This window comes from Schistocerca gregaria, chromosome 3 (assembly GCF_023897955.1).
Source record: "Schistocerca gregaria isolate iqSchGreg1 chromosome 3, iqSchGreg1.2, whole genome shotgun sequence".
NCBI classification, from domain to species: Eukaryota; Metazoa; Arthropoda; class Insecta; order Orthoptera; family Acrididae; genus Schistocerca; species Schistocerca gregaria.
Window position 1 is genome coordinate 169369947 of NC_064922.1, and position 23177 is coordinate 169393123.

Consider the following 23177-nt stretch of genomic DNA (forward strand, 5'->3'; position numbering starts at 1 on the left):
ATTCTTTGAAGTGATGTAGCAACTTTTATGGTGAATGGCAGAGTCTCTGCTGAGATTATACGAATCCCTATGTGGTGATGAAGACAAGAGTTAAATGTTCCTGGTATGATGGGCTTATCGGACCTTATTTTTGCTAAGGGTAATATCAGTTCTGTAAATTATCTAGATATGCTTCAAGAAGTGTTGTTAGAAACAGAAAATAGCCCACTCCACTTTTTTTAACATCTGCAGCTGCCTAAGGAAAAGATTATATGGCAACAAGATGGAGCACTCCTGCACTAAGGAGTTACTGAGACTTTCTGAATGAAAATTTTGATGAATGGATTGGCAGACGGGGTTAATAAATGGCTTCCGAAGTCCCAGGTATCACACACATAGATTTTTCAGTGTAGGGAATACAAAAAAAAGGTATATTCTGTCAAGATTTGTTATCTTCAGTATCTGAAGGAACAAATCCAATCAGAACTGGACAACCTACAGTCACAAAAGACGTGTGACAAAATTTGTAAATCAGTGTTGAAAAGATGCATTGTTTGCTAAGAATGGTGTGGTAATTGCTTTAAGCATCTTTTGCAGGTTCACAGCACTCTTCATATATTTCCGTGATGATGATAAATTTGTATTTTCATTTGTTTAGAAATATTGCACCACATGCAATTTTGGCAACTAACTTATGGTCTACTTGAGTACATTAGCACCAGTCGTAGCTTTTTGTTAGCATACTTTAAAAAAGTACCCAGCCATGGTTGCCTCTGCCTGTTAACATATAACTTGTCCCTCTACATCCCCGAAGATTCTCCTTGATGATATATGAATGAATGAATGCCATTGCTAATCTCAAATCTTATTGCATTGTTACTCTGTCACAATTTAATACCTTAATTAGAGTAATCACTGAGGCAATTCTTTTTTCAAGTATCATAAGGATGAATAGCTATGCGCACTGACCAATTAAGTCTGAACATACCTACAAAAGGTGTATTCTCCTTTCGCAGCCCGTCAACTGCTCTCTGCAACACTTTCTCTTCAACCATCTGCAGCTCCTTTGCTGATATTAGAGGACATGGACAATATGCACCCATTCCACCTGTGTTAGGACCTTCATCATTATTTTTTAATCTTTTGTGATCTTGGGAAGGTAACATGGCTCGTATTGTGTTACCATCTGAAAATGCTAATACCTGTAAGTGGGAAGAAAGAAATATTTGAAAATTTTTTTCACCTACAAATTGTGTCTACATATAGAAATAATAACTTTAATGTCTTAAAATGTTCGAAGTCAATGGTGCTCTTGCAATAATATATATGACTAATAAAGATATATCCAGTACTTTCAAGATTTTTTGTTCTATAGCTTTACAATATCAACTATGTTTAAAATGTAGCAATTAAATATGACGTCATTCTTCAAATATTTAAAATGTCATATGTAGCAGAAAAGTGAAAGTAATGCAAGCTTATAAACTATTGATGATAGATGTACTAATTATGGTACATTCAGCAGATCTTACTGGAGCTATATTCTGCTTAGATAATGTTTGACTCTTCTTCATGTAATGCTCATGTTCATTTGTAAGTGTAATTATTTGATGTACGTGGCTGTGAAGAGTGTTTAAGGAATGTGGTCTTATACTTATCTTGTTTATATTTCTGAGAAAAGGAAAAGAGTTAAAGATGTAGGGTTATCTACTTTGTATAGTATTTTTACAATTCAGTTTTGCTGAAAGAATATCCTATTTACTAGAGCGGCATTGATCAGAAGATATCTTAAGATAATGGAGTGGAAGTTCCCAAAATAAGCTGACACATTTGTCTTTAAATCAACATAAGGAGAGATACTTGTAACAGTAACACATACTGAAATGAGTTTCTTGATTAGCATACCTGTGTGTTGCCTCCAGTTAAGCTTGCAATCCATCTAGACTCCAACGTCTTTTTCAGATAGTGCTTTATTTCTGGCACCAGAAAGTAATTTTTGTAAAAGACATCACATTTACACCAGTGACTGTAACACTTTCTTTATTTCATGATTGCAATTTTGGTCTTAGGCCATTATCAAGTGAAAATATTATGGCTATTAGGCCATGTCAACCTAAAATTAGCTGACGCATTTTTATGTTATTATCATTACTATTAAATACATTGGTGACGCCGTTACATAGTGCAAGCATCACCAATGTATTTAATAGTAGTGACAATGACATATAAATGTGTCAGCTCATTTTAGATTGACATGGCCTAATAGCCATAACATCTTCACTTGATAATGGTCTAAGGCCAAAATTGCAATCATGAAATAATGAAAGTGTTACAGTCACTGGCGTAAATATAATAAAGGTCTATATGACTGTAAATCCCAGGTATAAAAAGTTAAGTAATTTTTGTTTTTTTATTTTTATAAATTGCATAATATGGCTCTTTATGAAAGTAAAATTTTAACTGTTTGCTGTGATGTTCCACTATAATTTGGACTGATTGTGGGGCTGTTGGCCCTTGATTAGTATGCTGTGTCATTGATAAATGTTTAACAGTTCTTTAAAGTTATTGGAAAATCATTAATATAGGTCCAGAACAGGAGTGGGCCCAGTACTGAACTATATTTGTTATTTTATATACTCCGATTCTGATTTTCAGTTTACTAGTGCAGTGCAGCTTGCCTCTTAAGAAAGTTCAGTTTCCTTTCATGCAAGTAGGATGGCCAGAGCAGGAACAGTTTACCATACAATATTTTGTGGATTGCACAATGAAGTAACTTGGAAAGGTTAGAAAATGCACCAACACAATAATTTTTCTTATTTAACTTTGCCAGGACTTTGAGAGATCATGTCATTTCTGCTGGAGTTTATGTTTTACAATATTAACTTTTGATAATATAATGTAAATGTATAGATAAAAAAAGTCTATTCACCAAGTGGCAGCAGGGAAACACAAAAAAGGATTTAACTTTTACAAGCTTTTAGAGCCAGTGGCTCCTTTTTCTGGCAGAAGAATTGAAGGAGAAGGAAACGGGAGGGGGGGGGGGGGGGGGGGGAGCACTGGAGAGGTTTAGGGAAAGGGGGTACCGTTCAAAAACATCAAATAGAACCCTGAATCAGGGATATTCACTGTTGGTGTTGTAATTGTCTGCTGGAGGAGGTCTAGTGTACCCAATGATTGCAATGTGCATTCATTTTTCACACACTCATTATCTGTGATATCTATTGATATCTATTTCAATCACTTCACTGATTTTATTTTTTGTATTTATATGTTTTTTCTTTAATAATGTGCAGACTGAAAAGTATTAGTTTTTTTTTTTTTTGGGGGGGGGGGGGGGGGGGAGGGGTTTTTGAAGGTTTCTACTTTTGTGCATAGTACGTGTGTGTCGATGTTTTTGATAAAGGAGTACATGATAATACAATTTTTACAATTATAGAGTATCAACACTCGGCTACAGACACCACTGAATTGGCTACATGGGATCCTTTACTGTAGTACCACCAACAGAAACATATAAAAGTAAAACACTACTTAGTTTTTGTAACTAACAGTTCATTTGTTGGGAAGGTAAAAGCGATATGATGGAAAAGTTAAAAAGGAAGAGAAGGTTACTCAACCACCATGATAAGAGAGACCACCTGTAGTGAGTATCAAGGTAGACAAGAGAAGAATCTACATCTATAAACACCTGTGATGTGGATGGCAAACAGTACTTCCCGCCGAACCATAACTGGGTTTCTTTTTCAACTGTATTTGCAAATGGAGTGCAGAAAGAATTACTGCTTGAATGCCTGTGTGCACACTGCAATTAGTCTGATCTTGCCTCTATGATCCCAGCAAGAGCAACACGGAAGAGGCTGAAGTATATTCCTAGAATCTTAATATGTGTCCTTGAATCTTTGGAAGTAATCTTTCACAGTTTAATTGGCACATCCGTTCCAATATATCTAACAGTTAAGGTTTTTCAGCATTTGCTTGATTCTGTCCTGTAACTCAAACAAGTCTGTGATCACTCATGCTGCCCTTCTTTGTACACATTCAATATCCCCTTTTAGTCCTATTTTTTATCATTCCCACACATTACAAAAATATTCTAAGAAGGGACCACATGTACGTATATTGTATGCAGTCCCCTGGACTGCATTTTCCCAATATCCCACCAATGAACTGACATTGCCATCTGCTTTACTATGATTGATCCCATGTGATTACTCCATTTGATATCCATACAAACTGTTAAATCCAAGTATTTTTATGAGTTGACTGGTTCTACCTGAGAATCATTACTATTACAATCATAGGATCCTACTTTTCTGTGTTTTGTGAAATATAGTGGTTTATATGTATGGGCTTTTAAAGCAAATTCCCAATATACACACCACTTTGATATCAAATCCAGATCTGACTGGATATCTGTGCAGTTCTCTTTGGGTAGCACTTCATTATACACAACTGCAAATCTGCAAAACGTGTGAGGTTACAATAAACATTGTCAGTCAGTTCATTACTATACAACATGAACATCAAGTGTTACATTAAGCTTTCCAGGCACACGCCTAAAGTTACTTCTACTTCAATTGATACTCCATCCAAGGTAAACCCAATGGTCAGTGGATTGTCCAACCATGATGATCAAATCTTAAGAATAAAACTTGCTAGCTGGTGAGTTTGGTTAAGATCTTAGAAGAAAAGAAATGCATCACAGACTCATAAACAATGACTCCATCACAGTGTTTAAGGCTAAGGAGAAATTTATAAAACAGACATTGTTAATGTAAAGTTTAACTCTTTCCTTAAACACATTCCTGGAGCACAGTGAGGCTTGTCACTCCTTAAAATAAATAAGGGCACATATCAACAGAAGCAAGGATAAGGGGCAGATAACTCATGTGATTAAAGTTATCTTGTGCTAAGAATGAAATCGAGACTCCAGAAAACAGCTCTGCCAGAAATGGTGACACGTTGAAAACACTGGCCACCAAATTCAATGATTACCTCCTCACTGTGGCTGCAAACACTGATTCACTAATAAACATCCAAGTACACATGTTGGGCAGGCACTGTGTGCATCAACCACACACAACCCAATGGAGATTACAGAATTCATTACGTCACTAAAAAGTGGTAATTCCGCTGTCTACTATGGAGTTTCTAGCAGAATGTTAAAATCTTGCACTGACATATTAGGATTACCATTAAGGTATTTTGTAATCAATCAATAACCTGAAGCATATTTCCTGACGCTTGAATGAACTACATTAACACTCCTACACATATTCTAAGACCTGTCGAAAGCCTTCGATTGTGTGGGTCACAAAATTCTACTTAGCAAACTAAAGTGTTATGACATTAATGACATCCCTCTTGTACGGATGAAATCTCACCTCCATGATAAACCATCTCATTAACTGACTGTATCTTTGGCATCAAAAGAAACTCGGAATGGAGGCACATTACATGCAATGTGCCACGGGGTTCAGTACTGGACACACTCTTGTTTCTAACTTACATAAATGACTGTATGGCTTTAAAGAGCATTTAAAAAACTGTAACGTTTGCTGATGACACAAGGATACTAATCAAGTCTTCAAACTCAATCCTAGCAGACACATCTCAGATGAGAAATGAACAGGCCTTCCAATGGTTCACAGCTAACAGTGTAAGTTTTAGTCTAACAAAGGGTCATATTATGCGATTTCAAAGAAGTAAGAATGAGGTTTTAGCACCAGGAATAGACATTTATGATCATATGATGGATGAAGCACAGAGAGTAAATTTCCTTGAGGTTCAGCTTGATAAGTTCAAATGTAGTCAACACGTGCGTAAACTGATCAAGAAGCTCAGTTCATCATATTATTACTTTACATCCAATTGTTTTAATCTAAAGACAAGAGTGCTGGTTTATTTTGCTTATTTTCATTCTGCCTTTTCTTGTGGAGTTACCTTCTGTGTCATGTACCTAACCAATTGTGTAAAATGGATAATCTTACACCTTGCAGCAGAAGTCTTTTTCCATCATCTTAGAATTCTTATACATTCTTTCCAATTGATTTACTATTTTCAAAATTTGCAGCACAAGTACACACAATTTCACTAATAAATTAACATGTTTGGCCATCACCCTCTATTTGTTACATGAAATGAAACTTGACAAGCGAGTAAAAGCAGTGGAAGGGAGGCAGGACGTCTGACAACAACTATGACTTAACAACAGCTACAAAAGCAACATATAGCAATTTACCATAGTGGTTTATCAAATGAGTGCAATTAAGCATCGTCAACAAAAATACATACTGAAACTTCCTCTCCAATAAGCAGTTCTTCTACAACAATTTTGTTTCCAGCATCACCAAAGCAACGGTCATTAAGCATATTGTCAACAGTCTGACAGGCATGTTCCTGTGACTTTGCCACAACAACTCCTTTCCCTGCAGCAAGTCCACTAGCCTTCACCACAAGAGCAGGGAAAGTTGCACTGAGAACAAGCAACAGAAATAGCACATAAAAATTATACACATAAGTCATTTACTGAATTTGTATGGCATGTTTTTAGTACTAAAAATTGAGTTAAGAGATTTATTGAGGATAACAGGGAGAAACTTCAAGAAGCATTAAAACAAAATCAACTACTTTAAGAAAGATTAATTTAAAATAGTAGTCTAAGAAGAGTGTTCTAACTTCATATTGAAAGGTTCAGATGGATGTGAATAATATGTGATAAGTGATTTCGAAATTAAATGCTGTTGATGAATGCATACACAAGCCATGCAAAGGTTGCTATGATAAACAATATACACCATTTGCTGCTAGATGAGAGATTTATATGAGTAGAAAAAAGCGTTTGCAAAGATGAAAACTTTTAGAAGTCATTACAATCTTTCATGACTTTACAACGGCTACAGACAATGTAAAATCTATGAGCTTTACAAGACCATTCACACAAATGATATGGCAGACTCATCACCAGTGCCATTCTGATTCACAATACCCCCTAATAGCAATCATATGTGTGTGTGAGGTGTGCATTTCTCTTTTCCGAAGAAGACTTTGGCCAAAAGCTTATAAGCAACAGTCTTTTCATAGTGCCTATCTGCAACTCAATGGTCATATTTACAGTGAGCAGCAATCTAACCTTTTCATAATATTATTGAAATTCCAACCTGGACTTTCCATTGTTTGAAACATCAGTATAACACTTTCTGTAACTATGAACATACCTCTTTATGAATTTCTTTGCTTCTTGAGCATCAGAGAAGGCACCCCATTGAGCTGTCGGTATTTCATGTCGCTTCATGAATTCTTTTGCCCAACTTTTATCAGACTCGATCCGAGATGCTTCCCGAGATGGTCCAAAGCAAGGGATACCAGCCGACAGCAGCTCGTTTGCAATGCCTCCAGCCAATGGATCCTCTGGGCCCACCACAACAAGCCCAACATTGTTCTGCTGGCACCATTTGGAAACCGCCTGCAACAGTGAATAAAATAATCAGGGTAAGTGGATAAAGAAGTTACCTAATTAACATTCACACTTGTAAAAAAAACTGTTCCAAAGAAATACTATAGATACTACAGAAAACGTTCTTACTTTTTCATTTGCTTTGCAAATCCAGATTTGCCATTTCCCAATTCTTTCTGTTAGTAATTCTATAAAAATAGTTAAATTGCTGACTCCCCTATGTATTGCCCCATGCAGACTGCACAGACAAGATTATTACAGTGTGCATAGAGGTTACGAAGGAATCACTGTTCCACCATGCTCTATAAATGAATGGGCTGGGAAGAAGCCCCAATAAGTGATACTGTGGGAAGTACAATATGCTATGTACTTCACAGTTGTTTCCAGAGCATAGATATAGATGTAGATGTCAACTCATTTACTATTTCGCATTATTTGTAACTTATAATAACTAAGGCCTGTTTTAATTGATCTCTTATGTACACAGCAACAACAAATGGCTTTAAAATATTTTCAACATTTTCTGAGTATTCAAGATTTGAGTGGAGTTCTGTATTCTGCCAAAAATGTCTACTTTAGAAATGAATTGGGAAGCCCTGCAAGTTCAAGAAAGTGTACCTTGTTAGCTTTTGGTTTTACCAATTGGCTTGAATAACATGAGATGTATCACATATCAGAATACACTTTTTGAAATGTTACTTCCTCCCTGGGGAGGAGATGGGGTATAGGGTTGGTGTAGGTTAAATGTAAGGGAAGGTCACTCACAGCCCCAGGACACGAGATCCACTTGAATGAAAGATCTATTTTTCACAAGTGTTTTGGAATGTAATCAGGATATCACACTGCTTTAATTGCATGAGAGCTATCTTTAAGTTTACATGGAGGATGATGGATTTGAACAAAGCAATGCTGTGTGACAACTATACATCAGCATTTGGTAAAGTAATATGACATCACTAAAAGCTGACACATCCGTCTTTCCAATACACAGCAATTGGTTAAAAATCTACAATACAAATAATATAAATAAATAAACTCACCTTGTAGTCTTTTATGTTGATATCAACTATTTTAACTTTCGTTACTTGTTGTATGCCAACATTGCCAGGAACTACATATATCTCCTTCACCTGCAAAAATAGTAGGTGTAATGATGAGTGAAAATTTCCATTTGATTATGTTTCCATCTCATTTCCTATTAAGGCAGAAACAAAACACCTCAACAGTTTGTGCTCAGAATTCATACTTTTTTATTTGGCCTGTAAGATGGCTTTACGAATGTGTTACAGTAGCACTCCAAGGTCTGACAGCATGGATGCAGAATAAATGGTGGGACATACAACATTATTTGTACTTGGATCCAGCACCATTCCTTCTTCTGCATGCCCATATTATAAAATAATGTGAGCAGCATTATTTGTTAAATATTTCCTCTTTGTTAATTAAAAGAACACGAGCATTAACAAAGATGAGTATGTACAGCAGTACAACTAATTTTTGCTTCTAATATAATATACACAAGTTCTCATATAATCACAGCACTTAATCACTAATAACCTGCCTCTGTAGCTAAGGCTGCTAATATGCACTAGAGTGGTGACACTCAACTCGTGGGTAAGTAGGTTTGAATCATGGTGGTGGATAAAATTTTCCTGTCAGTTTTAGCTCAGCAAGGGGAGGAGAGGTGGTGACGTAAAGCTCCTGATCCCCAGGCTTTGCACCAATATCCTGGACTCAAGTTGAGATCTCTCCACAGTGTCTCATGATGTGAGGGCTAATATATCTCAGCCAAGCACCTACTTGCACCAGCCACCTGCATAAACGGATCCATTAGGTGGGTCCTTGACCGAGCAGGGGCACCCTGTTGGCCACCAAGCAGAGTCCAGGTCACACTAGCAACCAGCAGGAGCCATCAGATAAGCCGCTAGAGGCCATAAACTATACGCACTAGTTTATTGCACGTAGACACATTATTGAAAATAGTATGTATGGTATTCTGTTGTGGACAGCCTATTTAAGGCCATGCACAGAACACAGTAGTCAGTCTCTGCTGAGTAAGCCAAGGGTCCAGGTGCCAAGAGCAACTGCTCTACCACAATCAGGGGCTTACTTCAGTGTATCTGAGCAGATGCATCACAGTGCACTGCTGCTATCCCGCCAAGTCATCCTCCCAGAACAACCACTATGTTCTGGATCATTAACAACTGCCATGTGGCCTACAGTGCCAGCTCAACAGTCTGGATCTGTAAATTATACTGGTTGACTGGTTGTTGACTTTTGCACCACCAAACTATAAAATCCCTTACCTATTGTGGACAGTGACTATCAGTGATTGTTGTCTAACTCCATAAAACACAACTGACATACTTGGTTATTTTCTGACTTATGTTGACAGGCTAATTCACACAGGATTAAGTTCCTTTCAATACCAGCCTTCTATCAGACTGTTCAGAAGATGTATTAACTGTTGTTCTATTAGAAATGGTCTTCTGTCAAGAGTTTTTGGTTATCTGGGTATTTAGCCAGAAATCAATTGCTATTATTGTAATTTGGCCATCAGCCAATTACTGTTTCTTATTTTGGCCTCCAGCCATGGTCACCATCACTAAAAAGGGATTTCTGTTTACTGGCAGGAAATAAACTTTGTTTCTTTACATCCTGATAAGGTTCTTGTCTACGGACCATTGGTATAGCAAGGGCATATGAGAATGTTCATGGTGATCTGTCCGTCGGATGATGACATTAAGCCAGTGGCACCTTCAGTGCTATTTACAAGGTGTAGGCTATGTGCCAGCACCACGTTTTCATGCTCTCCCTTCTTTTCATACATAAGAACACAAACCAAACACTACACTGTCCAAACCACTTATCACAGTCTGAGACACCAGTTACACTCTTAACACTTCATACAGTATCAGGTTGAAGGAGGGCAAGGGCAAACCATTGCCACTAGGATCTTGCCATGAGAAGTGGTGCAGGGTTCCTGCATCTGCTCTCCTATGCTCATATCCTGAGTATGGGACTTCGCATTGCAATAATCAGCAGGTGAGAAATAATTATACTCAACACTGACATCATCCATGTGGGTGAAGAAAAATTAAATAGATCTGATGGTTGGTACAAATGGCCCGTACATGTTCCACATACTACTGTGAGCAAGAAAGTGCATTTTTCACTTGGTAGAGATGTTAATGCACATTAGTGACAACTGTACTATGTCACGATGCAAATTACTAACTCATGTCACTAAAAATGTAATTATTGCAGTAAACATTTTTTATTTATTATTATAATGTACTCAACATCATTCTGTGCATTTTGTAAAAACTGTATTTGATTTTTTAGTTTTCCTGCCAATTTTGGATCACTCAGCACATCACATTTGTGTTTCAACAGATAAGATAAAGTACAATCACATCTACAGGTTGTTTTTCAAAGTAGCAGCTTTCTTATTAATTAACATGATTAAGCTTAATTGGAATAAGTGTAAATAGCAAATACAGGTTTTGTAAACAAAACTGCCTTTTCCTGCTGCTAGTGTAATGATAGTTCATTACTCAAAGCTATGTAGCCATGAAAAGTCAGCACACAGATTATGGGATAACAATTACAAAATTTATAAACAAACAATTAACAAATTAAGAAAACAGAAAAACATTGATTAAATGAATAAATAACAAAATTGAGTATATGGATATATGACACATTACACTGAAAAGTTCTCAACTAAAGTAAGGAACTCCTCTACAGAATACAAGGAGTGTGCCATAAGGAATCCTTTCAACTTGGATTTGAATACTTAGGGTTTATTACTCAATTTTTCCAGTTTGGCTGAGAACTTATTTATTAAAACCCTGTCTCACTCTCTTCTCGACAACCATCCATTTCATGTCCTTTGATTCATATAACTGCAGTCTGATTTCTGTACGTAATGGAGAAAACCTACCAGTAAATATATTTTGTCCCTAGTTACTTCACAATTTCAAAGCATGTATTCCAGTCAACATTTTCAAAAGCTTTTTCTAAATCTACAAATTCTGTAATAAAACATTTGCCTTTTTCAAAACATATCTTGCAAGTTGTAGACTGAATAATATACTGTTGTGTGTTTCTACATTTTTTGAAAACCCAAACTAATCTTCCCCCAGGTAAGCTTCTACAAACCTTTCCATTCTTCTTTATAAAATCTGTGTTACAATTTTGCTACAGTGACTTATTAAATTAATGGTTCACTAATGCACATGTCAGCACCTGCCTTCACTGGTATTCAGATTGTGATATGCTTCTTAAAGTCGGAGGGTATTTTGTCTGTCTCATATAGCTTGCATACTGAAGGGTCATGGTCAGTTTTCCTGGGTATCTTAATAATTCTGAGAGAATGTTGTCTACTTCTGATGCCCATTTCAGTACAGGTCTTTAAGTGCCCTGTCAAATTCTTATCACAGTATGGTAACCTCAGTATCATATTCCTCCATTTCAGCTCCCCTCTAAAATAAATAAATAATAGGTGTTTCATAGAAATTATTCGCATTTATGTACTATAAGCTCGTACTCTGAGGAATACATGTGATGGGCTGGTGCTACTTACAACTCCACTGTTACTTTGTATTATGGGGTTGCAAGTTGGCACATTTTATGGTGATAACATTCTGAGCTATGTCTGAAAGCATGTGTATGAGAATTGTTTGCCCAGCTGAGAAGGTACGTGCATTATTTGATCTTTGCTACTAAGTTGGGTAACAGATAAATGGACATCTGTTAAGAGATGATATTGCGGACCATTCTGAAAGAGAAATATGTGTTACCAATTTCTACAACACCGTTGCTCAAATTACCATGTATACAAAAGTGAAGATTTTAGAAACTTAACAGACTGCCACTTTTCAAGTGTTGTTGACAGTTTATATTTGGACTTGTCTTAACAAATGACTTTGGATAACAACACCAGCAAATTGTGTAGTCTTGCCTACTTTCAAAGCTGACCAGCAAGTTTGTGTAGGGGAGAATCATAGTGGCATCTTGTAATATAGTGTGCTCTGTTACTCCTTCTTGCTGCTGCAATAACTGAAGGGATGTTACCTGCAGATCACATCAGGTGCCATCCCATCTTGTGCCACACATCTCAATACAGGCCAAGTCTGGCACTCATGTAGGCAAGGTGTGTAAATGAACATAACTGAGAGATCAAAGCATGATCACATCTAATGACATGCTTCCAGGCATTCAGTGAAGTTGTTTCCATTTTATGCACTATATTTGTTTTTGATCAACAACCAAGATGCCTTCATCATGTGCTGAAAGTTCTGGTGTTACATGCATTTACTGCTTTGTGCCTACATCATGTGCTGAAAGTTCTGGTGTTACATGCATTCACTGCTTCATTGGAGTCCAGGTAGTAAGTGCACCCAACAGCACAACTCACAGCATCTGAAGTAGACCACTAAGTCAACTGTCAATATATTGAGCATTTAAAGAGAACATATACAAATAAGTTGATTATCAAAATATTGAGCATTAAAAAGAAAACAAAAACTCATCTGAACACCTGGAGACACACCATTAATCAGTCATGTTGAGAAAACCTGATACCACATGATCACACCTCCCTGAAACTGTAAAAATCACAACAAAATGGAGTGGATGAGACTAAGAGTGTATTTTACACTGTTCTGAATTTTCTACTGCAACAAACAGAGATGTATCACTTTTTGAAGCTAAGGTTTCCCACTCCATGACATCCAGAGACATCCTGTGTGCTGCTGTCTAATATGTTCTGGTAGTTGAGACTATTCCAATTTATTTATTACCATGTCAGAAGTACAAAGTATATAATCAACACAGGGAAATTCATTGTTGACATCAGTTTCTGCATTGGTTGACCACAACTTGGCCACATCGAGTGCATTTGGTGTCCATCGGTCTCTCATGGTACATATGGCTGGAGACAAAGAGCACTTTAGTAGATAATTGTTAGTCTGCGCAGCACTACACATGCAAAAAACTGACTTCACAGGAAGATCCCACTTTTGCAGGTTGGTCTTGCATCTCGCAGAAGTAGAGTATTGTATGATCACAGCCTTTCACGTTACTTGCTTCTCTGAATGACCAGGAAGGAAGTCTTCTTTCAGAAATACCCATTTCTCCAAAAGTTTTTTGACATTTTGTTCCCTACTTTGATATTTTTGCTTGCTTCAGTAGTTGTCAAGAAGCTCGTTCTCGATTTCAGCCAGTGATATGTTGGCTGATGATTAGATTAGATTAGATTAGATTAATACTTGTTCCATAGATCATGAATACGACACTTCATAATGATGTGGAACGTGTCAGGTTAATAAAAGATGTCTGTACAAGAAATTACATTACACAAAATATTGCATGACACTAATGATTAAGGTTTTTTTTTTTTTTTTTTTTTTTTTTTTTTTTTTTTTTTTTTTACTTAGTTTATATCTAAAAATTCAGCCAATGAGTAGAAGGAGTTGTCATCTAGAAATTCTTTTAATTTATTTTTAAATGTTAGTTGGCTATCTGTCAGGCTTTTGATGCTGTTTGGTAGGTGCCCAAAGACTTTTGTGGCAGCATAATTTACCCCTTTCTGTGCCAAAGTCAGATTTAACCCTGCATAGTGAAGACCATCCTTTCTCCTGGTGTTATAGGTATGCACACTGCTATTACTTTTGAATTGGGTTGGATTATTATCAACAAATTTCATAAGGGAATATATATACTGTGAGGTTACTGTGAGGATCCCTAGATCCTTAAATAGATGTCTGCAGGATGACCGTGGGTGGGCTCCAGCAATTATTCTGATTACACGTTTTTGTGCAATGAATACTTACCCCAGAATATGATGCCATACGAAAGCAGTGAATGAAAGTAGGCATAGTAAGCTAATTTACTGAGATTCTTATCACCAAAATTTGCAATAACCCTAATAGCATACGTAGCTGAACTCAGACGTTTCAGCAGACCATCAATGTGTTGCTTCCAGTTTAACCTCTCATCAATGGACACACCTAAAAATTTTGAAAATTCTACCTTAGCTACAGACTTCTGTTCAAATTCTTTATTTATTACTGGAGTTGTGCCATTTACTGTACGGAACTGTATATACTGTGTTTTATCACATAAAGAGTGACTTCCATTGTGATAGCCTTGCTTCTCTCACACCTAGCAGCTATTCCACTTCTATTCCACTTCTAATTTCTGGAGGTGCTATATGAAGCCAATATCTACTCTCATCATTAAACTGAACATTGTGCAATTCATTACACCAATGGAATGCTTTACTAGGCCATCAGAGATGCATAGTGAGTTTAGAAGGATGTCTGGCAAGTTGTAGCATTGCTCAGACGAGCTATCAGCAAACTGATAATAATGATCCTCACTGACACTGCTCATTTATGCTGGTGGTGTGATACCAGCAGTGACTGGTTGTCCAATGTGGCAGTCAAGGAATGAATCTGTACATGACTGCTAACAGAAATCAAGCTGAAAAGACTGCACTTTCTTTGTTTAGGCAGCACTAACACTGACTTACAGCTGACACATGTCAAATGTGCTGGATAGTTCTCCAGGAGCACTATCCAGCTTTCTGAAGGTTCTAAACATGGCCTCAGTGATAATAAATTAACTGTATGAACTGTTGTTGTTGTTGTTGTTGTTGTTGTCTTCTGTCCTGAGACTGGCTTGATGCAGCTCTCCATGCTACTCTATCATGTGCAAGTTTCTTCATCTCTCAGTACCTACTGCAGCCTACATCCTTCTGAATCTGCTCAGTGTATTCATCTCTTGGACTCCCTCTTCGATTTTTACCCTCCGCCTTGCCCTCCAGTACTAAATTGGTGACCCCTTGATGTCTCAGAACATGTCCTACCAACCGATCCCTTCTTCTAGTCAAGTTGTGCCACAAACTCCGCTTCTCCCCAATTCTATTCAATACCTCCTCATTAGTTATGTGATCCACCCATCTAATCTTCTGCATTCTTCTGTAGCATCACACTTTGAAAGCTTCTATTCTCTTCTTGTCCAAACTAGTTATCGTCCATGTTTCACTTCCATACATGGCTACACTCCATACAAATACTTTCAGAAATGACTTCCCGACACTTAAATCAATACTCGATGTTAACAAATTTCTCTTCTTCAGAAACGCTTTCCCTGCCATCACCAGTCTACATTTTATATCCTCTCTACTTCGACCATCATCAGTTATTTTGCTCCCCAAATAGCAAAACTCCTTTACTACTTTAAGCGTCTCATTTCCTAATCTAATTCCCTCGGCATCACCCGACTTCATTTGACTACATTCCATTATCCTCGTTTTGCGTTTTGTTGATGTTCATCTTATACCCTCCTTTCAAGATACTGTCCACTCTGTTCAACTGCACTTCCAAGTCTTTTGCTGCCTCTGACAGAATTACAATGTCATCGGCAAACCTCAAAGTTTTTATTAATTCTCCATAGATTTTAATACCTACTCTGAACTTTTCTTTTGTTTCCTTTACTGCTTGCTCAATATATAGGTTGAATAGCATCGGGGAGAAGCTACAAGCCTGTCTCACTCCCTTTCCAACCACTGCTTCCCTTTGATGTCCCTCGACTCTTATAACTGCCATCTGGTTTATGTACAAATTGTAAATAGCCTTTCGCTCCCTGTATTTTACCCCTACCACCTACAGAATTTGAAAGAGGGTATTCCTGTCAACATTATCAAAAGCTTTCTCTAAGTCTACAAATGCTGGAAACATAGGTTTGCCTTTCCTTAATCTTTCTTCTAAGGTAAGTCATAGGGTCAGTATTGCCTCACGTGTTCCAACATTTCTATGGAATCCAAACTGATCTTCGCCGAGGTCAGCTTCTACCAGTTTTTCCATTCGTCTGTAAAGAATTCGCATTAGTATTTTGCAGCTGTGACATATTAAACTGATAGTTCAGTAATTTTCACATCTGTCAACACCTGCTTTCTTTGGGATTGGAATTATTATATTCTTCCTGAAGTCTAAGGGTATTTCGCCAGTCTCATACATCTTACTCACCAGATGGTAGAGTTTTGTCATGACTGGCTCTCCCAAGGCCATCAGTAGTTCTAATGGAATGTTGTCTACTCCTGGGGCCTTGTTTCGACTCAGGTCTTTCAGTGCCCGGTCAAACTCTTCACGCAATATCTTATCTCCCATTTCGTCTTCATCTACATCATCTTTCATTTCCATAATATTGTCCTCAAGTACATCGCCCATGTATAAACCCTCTATATACTCCTTCCACCTTCCCTTCTTTGCTTAGAACGGGGTTTCCATCTGAGCTCTTGATATTCATACAAGTGGCTCCTTTTTCTCCAAAGGTCTCTCTAACTTTCCTGTAGGCAGTATCTATCATACCCCAAGTGAGATAAGCCTCTACATCCTTACATTTGTCCTCTAGCCATCCCTGCTTAGCCATTTTGCACTTCCTGGCGATCTCATTTTTGAGACGTTTGTATTCCTTTTTGTCTGCTTCATTTACTTCATATTTGTATTTTCTCCTTTCATCAATTAAATTCAATATTTCTTCTGTTACCCAAGGATTTCTACTAGCCCTTGTCTTTTTACCTACTTGATCCTCTGCTGCCTTCACTATTTCATCCCTCAGAACTACCCATTATTCTCCTACTGTATTTCTTTCCCCAATTCCTGTCAATTGTTCCCTTATGCTCTCCCTGAAACTCTGTACAGCCTCTGGTTTAGTCCGTTTATCCAGGTCCCATCTCCTTAAATTCCCACCTTTTCACAGTTTCTTCAGTTTTAATCTACACTTCATTACTAATAGATTGTGGTCAGAGTCCACATCTGCCCCTGGAAATGCCCTACAATTTAAAACCTGGTTCCTAACTCTCTGTCTTACCATCATATAATCTATCTGATACCTTTTAGTATCTCCAGGCTTCTTCCATGTATACAACCTTCTTTCATGATTCCTAAACCAAGTATTAGCTATGATTACGTTGTGCTCTGTGCAAAATTCTACCGGGCGGCTTCCTCTTTCATTTCTTTGCCCCAGTCCATATTCACCTACTACATTTCCTTCTCTTCCTTTTCCTACTACCGAATTCCAGTCACCCATGACTATTAAATTTTCGTCACCCTTCACTATTTGAATAATTTCTTTTATCTCATCATACATTTCATCAATTTCTTCATCATCTGCAGAGCTAGTTGGCATATAAACTTGTACTACTGTAGTAGGTGTGGGCTTCGTGTCTATCTTGGCCACAATAAGGCGTTCACTATGGTGTTTGTAGTAGCTTACCTGCACTCCTATTTTGTTGTTCATTATTAAACCTACTCCTGCATTACCCCTATTTGATTTTGTGTTTATAACCCTGTAGTCACCTGACCAGAGGTCTTGTCCCTCCTGCCTCCAAACTTCACTAATTCCCACTATATCTAACTTTAACCTATCCATTTTCATTTTTAAATTTTCTAACCTACCTGCCCGATTAAGGGATCTGACATTCCACGCTCCGATTCGTAGAACACCAGTTTTCTTTCTCCTGATAACGACGTCCTCTTGAGTAGTCCCCGCCCGAAGATCCGAATGGGGGACTATTTTACCCAAGAGAACGCCATCATCATTTAGTCATACAGTAAAGCTGCATGCCCTCGGGAAAAATTACGGCTGTAGTTTCCCCTTTGCTTTCAGCCATTCGCAGTACCACAACAGCAAAACCATTTTGGTTAGTGTTACAAGGCCAGATCAGTGAATCATCCAGACTGTTGCCCCTGCAACTACTGAAAAGGCTGCTGCCCCTCTTCATGAACCACACGTTTGTCTGGCCTCTCAACAGATACCCCTCCGTTGTGGTTGCACCTATGGTACGGCTATCTGTATCGCTGAGGCACGCAAGCCTCCCCATCAATGGCAAGGTCCATGGTTCATGGAAGGGGCTGTATTAACTATGATAGCCAATTCTATCCTGACATGTCTACAGTATTAGCAAACCAAGTATGGCATTGAACAAAATGGTCTACTATTTCAGCAGTTCAAACATAATTGCATGAGAATCCACAGTTTAAGGCTCAGTAGTGGTCCCTGCTCTGTTCACAGCAGGAAGTTTGAATCAATGCCTTTATTGCCCTCTTTCAGAATTCAAAACAGATATGCTGTTTCCATATCATATTTTTTGAGGACTTCAATTGACCTAGTAATAAACAGCCAGTGTTAACATTTCACTCCTCCAGAAAGGTATACAGAATAAAGCATCCTGTTTCCAATTTCCTGTGATTTACTTTCAACTTATTTATAACAGAAAATGGAGCACAATTCAACAATATCAAACTTTTACAGCATCTGAAATAGTTTTCCAACACTACAGTAGCAATATTATTGTTCTTAAAATTATTATTCAACTGTATGTCTAATAATATCCATCACATTATTTGGATTAACTTAAGTATTCGATACAACTTCACCAACTTACCTGACATCTTCCAACCTAACCTAGACCTCCGGCAACACTACAGATCAGTCTGTCACCACATACACGATTTTGTTTTCACATTCATTGTCTTAATCAATTCAAAACCAAACTTTTACCTTCCATCCTATCCTAGATCCCAGTCTTATGCTACAGATCAGCACGTCACCACAACCTACACTCCAAAAATTAATACAGACACAAGAGGAAATATTGTCAGATTTCTGGTGTCTTCGTGTTTCCACGCATGACGTGTCACATCATCACCACTGTGTTACGCATTGAAGCTGATATCCAATATCAGTAGGTTCAGTTGAGCCTGTTAACTTGCTCATAGATGATAAGTTTTGTCTCATTCTATGTTGTAAAATAAAAATAAGTTATGATAGAAGGTTGGTTCCAAAACAAAATTAACTTTGCCCTTGTGCAAACATAGCTCTGCATTTTTCCCTCAGTCCTATAGAAACTAGCAATTAATAAACTGTTCATAACATAGCACTTTTCACTGATCGTATGTGGGGGGAGGGGGGGGGGGGGGGGGGGGGGGGAGCGGAATTGCAATATGAGTGATGTTGTTGTTGTTGTCTTCAGTCCTGAGACTGGTTTGATGCAGCTCTCCATGCTACTCTATCCTGTGCAAGCTGCTTCATCTCCCAGTACCTACTGCAACCTACATCCTTCTGAATCTGCTTAGTGTACTCATCTCTCGGTCTCCCTCTACGATTTTTACCCTCCACGCTGCCCTCCAACGCTAAATTTGTGATTCCTTGATGCCTCAAAACATGTCCTACCAAACGATCCCTTCTTCTAGTCAAGTTGTGCCACAAACTTCTCTTCTCCCCAATCCTATTCAATACTTCCTCATTAGTTACGTGATCTATCCACCTTATCTTCAGTATTCTTCTGTAGCACCACATTTCGAAAGCTTCTATTCTCTTCTTGTCCAAACTAGTTATCGTCCATGTTTCACTTCCATACATGGCTACACTCCAAACAAATACTTTCAGAAACGACTTCCTGATACATAAATCTATATTAGATGTTAACAAATTTCTCTTCTTCAGAAACGCTTTCCTTGCCATTGCCAGTCTACATTTTATATCCTCTCTACTTCGACCATCATCAGTTATTTTACTTCCTAAATAGCAAAACTCCTTTACTACTTTAAGTGTCTCATTTCCTAATCTAATTCCCTCAGCATCACCCGATTTAATTTGACTACATTCCATTATCCTCGTTTTGCTTTTGTTAATGTTCATCTTATATCCACCTTTCAAGACACTGTCCATTCCGTTCAACTGCTCTTCCAAGTCCTTTGCCGTCTCTGACAGAATTACAATGTCATCGGCGAACCTCAAAGTTTTTACTTCGTCTCCATGAATTTTAATACCTACTCCAAATTTTTCTTTTGTTTCCTTTACTGCTTGCTCAATATACAGATTGAATAACATCGGGGAGAGGCTACAACCCTGTCTCACTCCTTTCCCAACCACTGCTTCCCTTTCATGCCCCTCGACTCTTATTACTGCCATCTGGTTTCTGTACAAATTATAAATAGCCTTTCGCTCCCTGTATTTTACCCCTGCCACCTTTAGAATTTGAAAAAGAGTATTCCAGTCAACATTGTCAAAAGCTTTCTCTAAGTCTACAAATGCTAGAAACGTAGGTTTGCCTTTTCTTAATCTTTCTTCTAAGATAAGTCGTAAGGTCAGTATTGCCTCACGTGTTCCAACATTTCGACGGAATCCAAACTGATCCTCCCCGAGGTCTGCATCTACCAGTTTTTCCATTCGTCTGTAAAGAATTCGCGTTAGTATTTTGCAGCCGTGGCTTATTAAACTGATAGTTCGGTAATTTTCACATCTGTCAGCACCTGCTTTCTTTGGGATTGGAATTATTATATTCTTCTTGAAGTCTGAGGGTATTTCGCCTGTCTCATACATCTTGCTCACCAGCTGGTAAAGTTTTGTCATGACTGGCTCTCCCAAAGCCGTCAGTAGTTCTAATGGAATGTTGTCTACTCCGGGGGCCTTGTTTCGACTCGGGTCTTTCAGTGCTCTGTCAAACTCTTCACGCAGTATCGTATCTCCCATTTCGTCTTCATCTACATCCTCTTCTATTTCCATAATATTGTCCTCAAGTACATCGCCCTTGTATAAACCTTCTATATACTCCTTCCACCTTTCTGCCTTCCCTTCTTTGCTTAGAACTGGGCTGCCATCTGAGCTCTTGATATTCATACACGTGGTTCTCTTCTCTCCAAAGGTCTCTTTAATTTTCCTGTAGGCAGTATCTATCTTACCCCTAGTGAGATAAGCTTCTACATCCTTACATTTGTCCTCTAGCCATCCCTGTTTAGCCATTTTGCACTTCCTGTCGATCTCATTTTTGAGACGTTTGTATTCCTTTTTGCCTGCTTCATTTACTGCATTTTTATATTGTCTCCTTTCATCAATTAAATTCAATATTTCTTCTGTTACCCAAGGATTTCTAGCAGCCCTCGTCTTTGTACCTACTTTATCCTCTGCTGCCTTCACTACTACATCCCTCAGAGCTACCCATTCTTCTTCTACTGTATTTCTTTCTCCTATTCCTGTCAATTGTTCCCTTATGCTCTCTCTGAAACTCTGTACAACCCCTGGTTCTTTCAGTTTATCCAGGTCCCATCTCCTTAATTTCCCACATTTTTGCAGTTTCTTCAGTTTTAATCTACAGGTCATAACCAATAGATTGTGGTCAGAGTCCACATCTGCCCCTGGAAATGTCTTACAACTTAAAACCTGGTTCCTAAATCTCTGTCTTACCATTATATAATCTATCTGATACCTTTTAGTATCTCCAGGGTTCTTCCACGTATACAACCTTCTTTCATGATTCTTATAAATAAATAAATGTGGTCGAATGTGACGAGGGGGGCGGAAATGCAATGTGATACAAATAAATAAATAAATAAATAAATGTGGTCGAACGTGACGAAATGTACTACGTTATTACCTTAGATCCAATAATAAAACGTTTCCAAACTGCGAGAAAAATAATAATTTTGCAAGAAAAATTAAGTCGAAAAACAAACACAGAGAACAAAAAGTCGCTATTGATTACCTTGGGCAGACACGTTATCAAGCAGAGAAAATAAGTAAGGAATGACTTATTGCGACATTAACTTACGTCTGGTGATTGATCCAGTTTCCAGCATAAAGCGTGTTCTCGTCCGCCGCTCCCGATAACAAGTACATTGGCTGTCATTTCAAATGACAAAACTTGGTGATTCTCCTGCAATTATAAAACCACGAGTCAATGGCAAATTTATACTGCCAATCAAGAAGATGCCGCTTACTCTAATTGTGAAATGCTGTTAATTCGTCCATTCTGTGAAATCTGTTTTGTAAGTTCATAAATCATGAAAACGAAGAAAAGTCTTGTATGCTAGGCCGGTAACAACACTTCGTAATTACGTTACTGATGATCTAACACACTTAACGAATGGCACATTCTATTCTGGCAACGTTTTTGGTTTTTGTTTCCAATTTCTTAAAACTAAAGCAACGGTATAATTTTCCCTCCCGTAACATGCGTTTAACCTTGCACTTATTAGCAACAGGTGGTTATGTAACGCATTACAAAAATGTTCTTGCGATGAAAATTTTTAGGTATACCGACTAAGCATGTTTGTCAGAATCTATCCGAAATCTGTACATTAATTATTCGCTATCTATTTCTACATTACGTTACCTAGGAGTGATTTAATACCTCGAACACACGCACTTTGATCACAAAAAGCAGTCCGGCTAGCTGTTTATTAATGTAGGTATTCTGCCACGCGGTCTTTCAAGTCGGTACCTAATAGTGATACCTACATGAACTACAGGCCCTTCGTAGTCAAACGGCGCGGGTAACCGCAGTGTACAACGTAAAATAAAACACACTCCAAGTTACGAAGAAAAGCTTCTGTATTATCTGCTTTGATGCAAGAGGTCGTAACCTTTACTGACGGCATGAAAGTTTATCGTTTTGTTCCATTCTTTCCTCAGATATGATACTCCGTGGGGGGGTTGGCTAGAAGTCCAAAACATACAAATCAACTGCCCAACTATTAAAAGTTACTTCTCAGTAATGCAGTTACGCGAAATCAGAAACTGCTTTACCTGAAACAGAGTACGGTAACTGTAATGAAATTGTCATTACATTCCAGGCTCAAATACGTTCTACTTCTGTTAAAGACTGTCATATTGTGCTGAGAGATTTAGCGGGTATCTTGATGGACAGCTACAGTGATTATGAAATTTT

At 37.9% G+C, this 23177-nt stretch overlaps 1 protein-coding gene across 4 annotated transcripts in view; it reads right to left on the reverse strand.

Annotated features, from left to right (window-relative positions):
• The window catches only part of LOC126354610 (trifunctional purine biosynthetic protein adenosine-3), an 87569-nt gene extending 64596 nt beyond the window's left edge, over positions 1-22973 (reverse strand). The window contains exons 1-6 of one of the 4 annotated variants that reach the window (XM_050004366.1): positions 22623-22973; positions 22059-22163; positions 8476-8565; positions 7197-7444; positions 6274-6454; positions 968-1181 (exon numbers count right to left, since the gene is read on the reverse strand). In XM_050004366.1, the coding sequence (XP_049860323.1) occupies positions 968-1181; positions 6274-6454; positions 7197-7444; positions 8476-8565; positions 22059-22136 (811 nt within the window). In that variant the 5' untranslated portion in view covers positions 22137-22163; positions 22623-22973. The remainder of the gene's footprint in view (positions 1-967; positions 1182-6273; positions 6455-7196; positions 7445-8475; positions 8566-22058; positions 22164-22622) is intronic. The other 3 variants (XM_050004368.1, XM_050004369.1, XM_050004367.1) reach the window with 3 other exon arrangements.
• Between the last annotated feature and the right edge of the window lie 204 nt (positions 22974-23177).